Raw genomic sequence first — 12,081 nt, 5'->3', positions numbered from 1 at the left:
TATAAAAGCATGGTTATTATATTTGGTTAGCTTGGCATCTCACTTGTTCTTGATAAATCTGCTATAGATGATGATTGCTTCTGTTTCTATGCTCCCAAACCACCCCTTTGGTAATGGGTCTAGAATTTTGCCAGCAGTTGAGGTAAGCCCAATAACCTATAGTTTCAAGAATCAACCTTCTTTTTGAAAAAGGATGGTCCTATAGAACCTCTGCAGTTCATACTTTTTCAAATGCCACTATCAGTGACTTAGAAATCACATTCACAAATTATTTCAGCACTTTGTGATATGGTTTGTCTTTGACTGGACTGGTGACTTGAATTCACTGGGGACTAAGAACTTCTTTTGTACATTTTCACTTGGATTTCAACTTTCTATTAAGCTATTTTTGTTTTAGACTTTCCCATTTTGAAGATTATCCTCTTTGATAGAGAAAATATATTTAAAAGAGAAATTGAGTATTTTTCCTTCTCTCTCATGCTCAGTCATTCTCCCAACTACCCCAAAATAGTGATTCTGTTAAGTCTTTGATCTTCCTCTCGTCTGCCATATGGAATTTGTTTTGCTATGATTAGCATTTAAAACAAGCCAAAGTTCATTTAGGATTTTGGCATTTATGTCATTATTCTTTCATGAAAGTATTATTATTTTGTGCTCATACTTAGTTGCCTTATCATTTTAAGTTGGTAATTGAGCTCCCTATACAGTCACATCATATGTAATTTGTCTGTAATTATTGCTAGTCAATTTTGTGTCTGAAGCAAGAGCATAAAATGACACCGCCTTCCCTATTGGCACATCATGCTTAGATTAATAAACATCGAATTACCTTTTCTTTATGACTCCTCAATTTTGTGTACCTTGCCTGTACCTCAGGCAAGAGTCACAGTTACTTTGCCCTTATTTCGTCTCTGGATTTATTGGAACTATGCACAATATGAAATGTCCATGTGATGCAACAATCTTGTATTTGGACAGTTTTTATAATGAGTTAAAATGCATAGGGATAGGAGAAAGGAACACCCTCAGAAAAGAAGAGAAAGCAGAGACAAGCTAGAACCTAGAGTTATAGTCTTAAAGAAGAAAAAGCTACTTATCTTTTGTCAACATATTGTTGTAGCAGCAGCAAGCTAACATGAATTCCAGCAAATAGATGAGATAGAGAACCAAAATGGCTTGCTACACCATATTTCGCCATGCTTATAGGCATAAAAGGGGCAACTAGGGAGCACAGTGGATAAAATGTTGGGCATGAAGTCAGGAAGACTCATCTCCCAAAGTTCAAATCTGTCTTCAGACACTAGCTACGTGACATGGGCAAGTCAAACCTGTTTGACTCAGTTTCTTCATTTGTAAAATGAGCTGGAGAAGGAAATGCAAACTATTCTGGGATCTTTGCCAAGAAAACCCCAAATGGGGTCATGAAGAGTCAGACACAAGTGAGAAAATGACTGAACAACAATAGACATATGATAATCTCAAAGTTAGTCTTTAATTGTGTTAAATTAAATTAAAGTTTAATTGTGATAGATTCAAAGCACATGAAATTCATACTCAGACTTCTACATGATGACAAAGCTAGTGGGTTTAAAAGCCCAGATATTTGACTATATAAATTTTTTTAAAAAGCACCAACCATATGTGAATTCAACCTTTTTCCTTAAAGGAGTGAAGCGGAACCAAATTATGTTTGTAGAAAAAAAGTGAAATGGATGGTTCAGCAGCGATTTACGTAATGTGGAAAAACTAGGTCAGTATAACTTTAGCTCTGGTTCAGGAGCCGTTCAGAAATAGTGAGCGCTGTTTTTTATTTGCAAGGAATGATCTGCATATTTGGAAATTTCCCATTTGACTTTACCTGCCTTGACCACTTACTGTACCTTGTTTTGCCGCCTTTGTCTTCTCCTGAGCCTCAGAAACTCCTTGTGTTGCCTTGACACAAAGTTGACAGCTGCATATTCCAGTAAGGCAGCAAACACAAACAGGAGACATACTGCCATCCAGATGTCAATAGCTTTTACGTAGGACACCTAAAAGGAGAGAGGAATGGTAGTCTTTTGCGTAAAAGGGTGTTATCCCTTCCTTTAAGAATGGATACCAGACCTTTGTTCCCCCTCAACTTAAGTGAGGAATACATATATTTCATGTTTCAGCTTCCAGGCAAAGTCATGAAAGGTACACCTTCACCTTCACCTTTCTTCAAGCCCAAATACATTAACAACCCAAATAGCAACATATCCTAATTCTTGCTTAAGTTAGTCAGTCTAAAAACCTTCTCCAAATCCATCTTTCAATAGAAATTCATCCAGTCAAAGCTTAAATACCACCTCTTTCATGAAGCTTTCTCTTATCACCCTGCTCAGGAATTCTCTTTTCTTCCTCAACCCTCACATAACACTTTGCATGTTCTTCTCTTATCAGGAATTTATGGACCACTTCTAGAGCTGTATCCCAAAGAGACCATACAAGTGGGAAAAGGACCTATATGTACAAAAATATTTATAGCAGTTCTTTTTGTGGTGGCAAAGAACTGGAAATCAAGGGGATGCCCATGAATTGGGGAATGGTTAAACAAGCTGTGGTATATGAAGGTAGTGGAATACTACTGTGCTATAAGAAATAGGAGCAGACGGACTTCAGAATAACTTGGAAAGACATATATGAACTGATGCTGAGTGAGAAGAGCAGAACCAGGAGAACACTGTACACAATTACAGACACATTGTGGCTGTGATGACTAATTTGGATAGATTGGGCTCTTCTCAGAAACGCGAGGTTCTAAGACAGCTCCAAATATCAACACGCCGGGTTCTGCTGAATGAATTCGACTCAAGTCTCTCAGCCAGAGTAAAATTTTATTGAAGATTCACCTTAATGGGGAGACTCTTAAGGAGACTAAACATATGTGAAGCTTGCATTGACAAGCGGGCCAGAATAATCTGACACAGACTGAGTCTGTGCTAGATAATTCTCAGGCCCTTCATGGCGAAAAAGACTGATGATGGAAAAGGCTTTCCGTATCCAGACAAAGAATTACAGAGTCTGAATGCAGATTGAAGCAAACTATTTGCTCTCTTTTTTTTTGTCTTGTTTTGTTTTGTTTCTTCTGTCTCATGGTTCATTTCACTGATTATAATCCTTCTTTACAAAGTGACTATTGTGAAAATGTGTTTAATGTGAAGGTATATGAAGAACCTATATCGGATTGCATGCCATCTTGGGGGGAAGGGGAGAAGAGAGAGAGGGAGAAAATTTGGAACTCGAAAACTTGTGGAACTGAATGTTTTAAACTAAAAATAAATAACTTTAAAAGGAAAAAAAACAAAAATGCCTTTCTGACCCTTTCGTGTCTGCATCCAGGCCTAAACAAGTCACACATTTTTTTTTTTTTTTTGGTGGGGGCAGGGACATTTCTAAGGTATAGTTTCCTTGGAAACAGACTCTGCTCCAATGTACTTATTTTTGGTTTTATTTGTGAGGCAGAGCAGCGGATGTTGAATGAGAAGATTCAGGCTTGGATAGAGACATTTAATCTCTCTGAAACTCAGTTTCCTCAACTATAAAATGAGGATGATGATATTTTCTCCTGCCTACTTTGTGGGATCAAAAGACATAATATATGTGAAAGTGCTTTCTATTCACTAAGTGCTATATGCTTCAGTTGTTATATCATAATAAGGAGAAACCATTGAATGTATTTGGAGCAACTGAAGTCCTAGCCTCTTTTTGAAACGTTTAAGTATCTACCCAATCACATCTAACTGATTCCGTAGTATAATTCCTGAACTTAAGTTCTCGTCGTAATTAAACTATAATTCAGACAGTTTAATTTTATCCTGCTGTTTTCCATGATGATCTAATCTTTGAGATGTCTACAGCTGGATTATTAACATGTTTTATCCCTTTAAATTGCACATTAAGTATTCTCAGAATATTTCTTTCCATTCAAAATCATAATTTGTCTTGAGGTGAGACCTTGTATTATATCCCACCCTCTTTAGCAACTCCATTCCCCTTGGATGATGGCACCCTACCAATCACAGCCCCTGAAATTTTGTTTTATTCAAATGACCTCTAAATGTTTTAAGACTTAATAATGAGAGTTTTTCGAAGTCCAAGACATATCTGAAAGGAGAACTAAGTCTGATAAAGTTAACAAAATCCTTCCTCTCCCTGCCTAGTGTTAATGTCCCTCAAATATTTGTAAACCCTTTCAATAAACTCCCTTATTCATCATTATGCTGAGCCCATATTTAGTTCTTTTTATAGTGGCTTATACATAAGTCTTCACTGTCTCTTAATCATTTTGTTTAGCCACTGAATTGCTTCCAAATTGTGGACATATTCCTAGAATAAAAGGGCCTAACATTAAACATGCAATTCATCCTGTAGATTTATCAGGGTTGTTGGGGCATCTCTTTCCTCAGCACTATTTACATGATCTTCCTTTGTATGCCACCCAGAATCAAAATGGCTGTGGTTTATTACAACTCTTTGTTTCTTCTAGCTGGATGTTCCCAGAAGGATTTAGCTCAAACTCTTCCATAATACATTCTTTAAAAAAATTCTTATCTTATGCAACCTCTTCCTGAACCATCTTAGTCCAAACTGCAAGTGATTTTCAAAAATCATTACGCCCTCTGAAATTCAGTTGTGGTCCACAAAATTAGCATTGCCAGTCATTTATTGATGTACCTCATCCTTGACTCACACTTGTATTCATTACCTGTTCACCAGAGTTTAAGGCTGAGAGTACTCAAACACATCCCTCCCACTCTTTCTGAAAATTTCCACCTTTTGTTTACATCAGTCGTTCTCCAACTTTTTAACCTTAGGATGCCTTTACACTCTTAAAAATTAAGTAACACCTCCCCAAAACCTTTCTTTTATGTGGATTATACCTATCCATATTTACTGTATTAGAAATTAGATGTCTAAATATTATTATAAAAACAGTTTTGACCTCACAGATCCACTAAAAGGGTTTCAGGAATCCTCAGGGATCTGTGGACCACAGGGATCCACAGGGATCTTAGGAACCTGGAGCTTATGAGATACTGCATATTCCTGATTCTTCTTTTACTTGGCTCTCTGTTCCCTCTCTACTTTCATAATCTTGGTGAGCTCATCCACTTGACTCTCATTTCTCATAAAAATATCTGACATTTACACAGTATTTCAAGTTTTTTGCAAAGTACCTTAATAATAATAATAATAGCTGACATTTATAAGACACTTTAAATGTTGTAAAGTACTTTACATACATTATCTTATTTTATCCTCACAACAATCTCAGGCAGGAGGAACTATAGTAGTTAATCTGTATACTGTTGCCAGAAATCTTCCTTATTGTACACTTTCATTATGTCATTCCCTTTTAAAAAGTCTATAAAGGCACACTCTTGCCTCTAACATCAAGTTTAAACTCCTCTTCCTGGAATTCAAAAACCCAATTTGGATCCACTCTCCTTAGAAACTTTATTTCACATTACTCCCCAAGTGAGCCCTCTGCTCCAGGTAGGCAGATCTATTTAATGTCTCCCCCATCATGCCATGTTATTCTTCAACGCTTTGTCTTTCCTCATATTGTGCCTCTCATATCTGGAAACTCCCCTTCCCGGTTCCTCAATCTATCTAATTTTCACAGCCTACTCTGACACTCTACCTGGGTTTTTCCATCATCCTCTCAGGAAGCTTGTCATCCCAAACCTCATCAGCACCCTCTCCCCCTCTGAGATGGAAGGGCAGAGTGATGAACTCCACAGCTTCCCTTTATGGAGGGCACCTAGGCCAGCTATCTCTTTGCTTCCCACCCATACTGAGCTCCTTTGGTCTTGTCCCTCATGCCTTCATGCTGGGTACTTTACTCTCCTCTTCTCCCTTTTTTGATGTGTTTTCCCCAGTTAGCCTGTGCACTCCTTGATGGCAGCAACTGCTTTTCTTTTTCCTACTTGGATTCTTAGAGTTTAGCACACCTGGCCCATAATAGGTACTTAATAAATGTTTATTGATTGACTGACTACACACAGGAATGATCTTTCCCTTGATCTTGCCACCACCCATAAATGTTCCACTTTCGTATTCACGAACCAGATTCCCTTTTCTGATCATAATCTATTACCATTCCATCTTTCCTTCTGTCTTATCCCTCCTAAACATGATCTTTACTGTGACCTGGAATACCTCTGTCCCTCAGTGCTTTTCGAAGTCCATCACCCCTGCCCTGCTGATACTTCTTTCTTTCCCTGTCTCAGCCTCTTAGGGAAGCAATTCAGCTCTCAACTCTCCTTTACACACACGACCCTTATCCCCATCTCCTATTGTCAATCAGGGCTTGCCAAGCCTCAGCCTTGGATTACTCCTATGTCAATTGCCTTTGCTTCTATTCATGTGCTGCTGAATGGAGTAAGGGGGAAAAGAAATTGTACCAACTGGGTCTACTGAAATTTAAAACTGGGCCCACACTGTTGCAAGGCAACCTTTCAGCACCTACATAACTGATTCACTATCCCACTCACCACAGCAACTATTCCATATCTTTTCATTCCTCCTCATGCCTCTGATGACACAGCTACTCTCCCCCTTCCCCTATCGAAGGATTTTGCCTCATACTTACCTGAAAAAATATGAAGCCGTTAGCCAAGTGCTCACTATTTTCTTTTTGTTATCTATTTCAGATGTCTATCTCCCGCTATCTCCTCCTTCATCCCTCTCTGACATGAATGAATGGTTCTTCTTGCCAAGGTACAACCATTTCCATACACCCTCGATACCATTCCATCCTATTTTCTCTAACAAGACTGTCATCTCTATCATCCCCACCTTCTCTAACCTTTGCTATCTCCCTATCTACTGGCTGCCTCCCTGCTGCATACAAACTCTCCATCCTTAAGAACCCTCATGTTGTGTAACCATCCTCACTGCCAGGTGCCTTGTATCTCTCATTTTTGTGACTAAATACCTCGAGAAAGTGCCTCTTCTTCCTCTTCTCTCATTCAAAACCCTCTGCAATTTGGTTTCCAGAATCATCATTCACCTGACACTGCTCCCTCCAAAGCTACCAAAGATCTCTCAATGGCTTGATCTAAAGACCTTTCTCAGTCCTCATGCTTCTTGACTGCTCCGTAGCTTTGGATACTGTCAATTAAAACCCCTCCTCTCTCTGTTCTTTGATATTTTCTTCTAGGAATTCACGAGATCACTTTCTCCTGATTCCTGTCAGAAAGGTCCTTCTCAGTCTTCTTTGCTGGATCATTGTCCAGGACATGTCCACTAATCACTAACGCCCTCGAGGCTCTTTCCTGAGACCTCTTCTCTTATTGTTCTCTATTATTTCACTTAGTGATCTAACTGGTTCTAGGGATCTAATCATAGGCTCATTTATCATCTTTATGAAGACAATTCCTAGATGTATTTATTCAGCCCTAACCTCTCTCCTGACGGCAGCTAGGTGGTGCAGTGGATAGAGTCTCAGGCCTGGAGTCAGGGAGACTCATCTTCCTTAGTTCAAATCTGGCCTCAGACACTTATTAGCTGTGTGACTCTAGGTAAGTCACCTAACCCTGTTTGCCTCAGTTTCCTCATCTATAAAATGAGCTGGAGAAGGAAATCGCAAACCATCCAGTATCTCTGCCAGAAAAACTACAAATGGTGTCCTGAAGGGCTGGACTCAAATGAACAACAAATGTTCCTGGTGATCCATCCAGCCACTCTGTGTCTTTTCATTGGTTGCTTTTCAATGTGTCTCCCTTTTCACTTCAGCCTCCTGTTTTTCCTACCTCCCTTCAAACCTTGACTCCAATCCCACCTTCTGAAAGAGACCTTCATTGTTCTCTCTCCTACTCCTAGCACCTCCCTCTGATAGCACCTCCCATTTACACGATATGTTTCTTGGGTGTAAGCAGTTTTTTTTTTCCTTGACTCTTACCATTAATTTATTTGATTTTATTTTTGGTTTTAACTTGCATTTTTTCTTTTTTTCAAATGCTTTATTAACTTCTGATTTACATCATTCATTTCTCCAGATTTTGAGTTACAAATTTTCTCCCCATTTTTCCCCTACCCACCGCCCCCACATAGCAGTCTCACAGGATATCCCCTCCTCCAATCTGCTCTCTCCCATATTTTCTCCCATACCTCTTTTGACTTTTCCAGTGGATCGCTATGCCCCAGTGCCTGTATATCTTATTTCCAATTGCATGTAAAATAGTAGAAATAATATATATATATACACACACACACATATATATATACATATATATGTATATATATACATATATTTGAATAATTGATTTTAAAATTTTGAATTCCAGATTCATTCCCTTCCTCCCTTGTCACCCATCCTTACTGGGAAGATAAGCAGTTCAGTATAGGTTGTACATGTGTGGCTAATGCAAAACAATAACATAGTAGATATATTGTAAAAGACTGACTATATTTCCCTCCCTCCTATCTCACCTCCCACTTGTTCTATTCTCTACTTTGATCCCGTCCCTTTTCAAAAGTGGGTGCTTCCAACTTCCCTCCCCCCTCAGCCTACCCTACTTTCCATCATTACCCCTCTAATCCCCTTCCCCCCTACTCTCCTGGAGGGTGAGATACCCTATTTAGTGTGTATTTCATTCCTTCCTCAAGCCTAATTCAATGGGAATAAGGTTGACACATTCCCTTTTGCCTTCCTATTCTTCTCCTCCATTGTAACCATTTTCCCTTGCCTCTTCTGTATGAGATAGTTTACCCCATTCTGTCTCTCCCCATCTCTTCTCATTATATCCCTCTCACCTCTTAATTTTACCTTTTAAGTATCATCCCTTCCTGTTAAATTGGTCCTGTGCCCTCTATCTATGTATACTTGTAAACATATATACACACATTCACATATGTATTCAGATGCCCATATACCTTCATATATAGACATATATATTTCTATTCCCTTCAGCTACTGAGAAAAGTTTCATCAGTTACAATTATTATTTTTCCATGTATGAATGTTAATAGTTGAACTTTGATAAGTTCCTTATGATTTCTTTTCCCTGTTTACCTTCTCATGCTTCTCTTGCTTCTTGAATCTGAATGTCAAATTTTCTATTCAACTCTGGCTTGAAAGTCCTCTATTCCACCGAATGACCATATTTTCCCCTGAAACATGATACTCAGTTTTGATGGGTAGGTGACTTTTGGTTTTAATCTCAGCTCCATTGACCTCCGGGATATCATATTCCAAGCCCTTCCATCCCTCAGTGTAGAAGCTGCCAGATCCTGGGTTATCCTGATTGTGTTTCCACAATATTCAAATTGTTTCTTCCTGGCTGCTTGATATGTTCTCTCCTTAATCTGGGAATTCCAGAACCTGGCTATAATATTCCTAGGAGTTTTCCTTTTGGGATCTATTTCAGGAGGTGATTGATGGATTTTTTCAACCTCTATTTTGCCCTCTGGTTCTAAAAAATCAGGGTACTTTTCTTTGAGAACTTTCTGGAGGATGCTTTCTAGGTTCTTACTTTGATCATGGCTTTCAGGTAGTCCAATAATTTTTAAATTCTCTCCTGGATCTATTTTACAGGTCAGTGGTTTTTCCCATGAGATATTTCACATTGCCTTCTATTCTTTCATTTGTTTGGATCTGTTTAACAGCATCTTGATTTCTCATGAAGTCATTAACTTCCACTTGCTCCAATCTAATTCTGAAGCAATGATTCTCCTCATTGAGATTTTGAGATTCTTTTTCCATCTGGCAAATTCTTCTCCTCATTGCCTTTTTGAGCTTCTTTTGCCATTTGAGTTAGTCTGTTTTTTAAGGTGTTATTTTCCTCGGTCAGGCTGTTGACTGTCATTTCGTAATTTTCTTGCATTGTTCTCATTTCTCTTCCCAATTTTTCCTCCACTTCTCTTATCTGCTTCTTAAGGTCCTCTATGGCCTGTAACCAGCTCATATTTTCCTTTGAAGCTTTTGGTGCTGGAGTTCTGACTTCACTGTCTTCCTCCTGTTCCATGCTTTGCTCCTTTTTGTCCCCAAAATAGGAGTCTAATGTTGGAATCTTCTGTCTGCTTTGTTTCCTTTCCCTGGTCATGTTGCCCCTCAGTTTTGCCACAGTAGGACTCTGACACCAGACAGGGGAGCTTTTGGCCCAAAAGCTGAGGTTTTCTCAGCTGCCGGAGGTATTAAATGGGTGCTGGAGGTATTAGATGGAGAACTCAGAGTTCTCCACATGCTCTGGCAAGCTGGACACACACCCCAGGATCTCTACCCTAGACTGCAATCCAGATCCAATAGGGTTAAAGCAAGAGTGATTACCCCTCAGACTGGTCGTTTGGTCTCCCTACACTCTACAACATGCCAGGAGCTGAAGCTGCCATGTGACGTTAGCTGGCTGTTCCAGCATCTCAGCAGTTTCTCACCCCCGGAGCAAAAGCCAGGCACTCCTACTTACTGTGTCCCAAAGTCCAGACTGCACTGACCTCTCACTTTGTCCTTAGCATCTATGTGTTGATAATTCTGGAAACAGCCCCAGCTGCTGTTGATCTGGAGTCCCTCTAGCAGGTGGCTGGTCAGGGCTTCCCTGGGACTAAAGCCTCTGAGTGGGGCTGGGAGCACTGCGCTGGTCCATTCCTGCTGGCCTGCTGGGCTATCCTCAGCGGGAGGTTAGCTTCTCTGTGTCATTTTGTGTGTTCTGCAGCTCCAAAGTTTGTTTAGAGTTCCCTTTTTACAGAATGTGAACTTCTCAGTGGCAATAATTGAGTTTCGCCTGGTACGTAGTAAGCACTGAATAAATGGCTGTTGACTGACTGACCCTTCCCTTGTCCATCTTTTTTATTTCCCTCATGTCTAGCAATGTTTTGAGCCCTCAGCATCTTCTCCATATACATTTGCTCATTAATTGACTTTCATATGGAAATTTAACTCAGAGTTGCCATACAAAGACAGGCCTCCAGGGAACATCAATAACATCATTAACTGATACCCAGGGACATCAGTGATGACCGTATTTATTTTAGTCACAATGTCCAATTTCCCAATCTGCTCAGGGCCATGAGAATCAGGGTCTCTGATTATTTTCCTGACTGTCTAAGGATCCATCAATCTGGCTAGAATATAATTGTTTGAAAAGTGAACAATCCAGTCAGATAATTGGCACTAAACGGTCATTTGCCTGAATGTTTTTTGACTGGATGACACAGTTCATTGATTGGATGTGCTTGTTGAGTGGTGGTTGTTGGCCTTGGGGAGGGGGGTGAGGAAGAAGCATTTCCATGGTGAACACTGCGCACCAGACCCTGTGTTTAGCACTCTACAAGGATGATCTCGTTTGAGCCTCACAGTCCTGGAAGGTCAATGCTGTTGTTGTTGTTGTGGCTCAGCCATTCAGTCATGTGACCCCATTTGAGGTTTTCTTGGCAAAAATACTGAAGTGATTCTCTAGTTTATTTTATAGTTGAGGAAACTGAGGCAAACAAGATTAAGTGACTTGCCCAAGGTCACATAGCTAGTACATGTTTGCGATCTGATTTGAACTTATGCCTTATTGAATCCAAGCCTAGTGGTCTATCCACTGGGTCACCTCGCTGCCTATGTGCTGTTATTATCCCTATTTTAGAGTTGAGGAAACTGAGACAAACAAGAGGTTAAGTGACTTGCCCAAGATCACACAGCTAGTAAGTGTCTGAGGACAGATTTGAACTCAAGTCTTTCTGACTCCAGGCCCAGCATTCTATCTACTGCCCAAAAGAAGACCTAGCTTAGGCCAGCCTCTGAGAAGGCAGGCTCAAAAGAGCTGTGAACATACTTTCTTCCTTGGACAATCATTGATTAGGAAGGCTTTTTGCAGTTAAGGTGAGGCAAGGGTTTCAAGAGATCTGATCATAAGCAGAGTAAAGACAACACATAACTAATAGAACCCCTTCCCTGTTTTCTTTCTTTACTTAAATGGATTCTAAGCTATTTCATTTGGCATTCAATCATCCCACCTATGTATCAAGCATATTTCTAAACCAGAACTAAAACTTTCCTTGCTTTGCCACAGTTCAATGCAATTTTTAGCTTTTTGATAAGGTTGATAATTTTACTTTTTTTTTTTTAGGGCA

At 39.7% G+C, this 12,081-nt stretch overlaps 1 protein-coding gene across 3 annotated transcripts in view; it reads right to left on the bottom strand.

Annotated features, from left to right (window-relative positions):
• The window catches only part of GLRA2 (glycine receptor alpha 2), a 288,190-nt gene that overhangs the window by 62,481 nt on the left and 213,628 nt on the right, over positions 1 to 12,081 (bottom strand). For all 3 annotated transcript variants that reach the window (XM_069100631.1, XM_069100633.1, XM_069100632.1), the window contains one exon: positions 1,881 to 2,030. In XM_069100631.1, the coding sequence (XP_068956732.1) occupies positions 1,881 to 2,030 (150 nt within the window). The remainder of the gene's footprint in view (positions 1 to 1,880; positions 2,031 to 12,081) is intronic.

Source organism: Petaurus breviceps, unplaced genomic scaffold, assembly GCF_028583685.1.
Source record: "Petaurus breviceps papuanus isolate PSGF00001 unplaced genomic scaffold, PetGlider_PUasm1.0 419, whole genome shotgun sequence".
NCBI classification, from domain to species: Eukaryota; Metazoa; Chordata; class Mammalia; order Diprotodontia; family Petauridae; genus Petaurus; species Petaurus breviceps.
The sequence above is the reverse complement of the archived record's forward strand: the minus strand, read 5'-3'. Positions and strand labels throughout refer to the sequence as shown.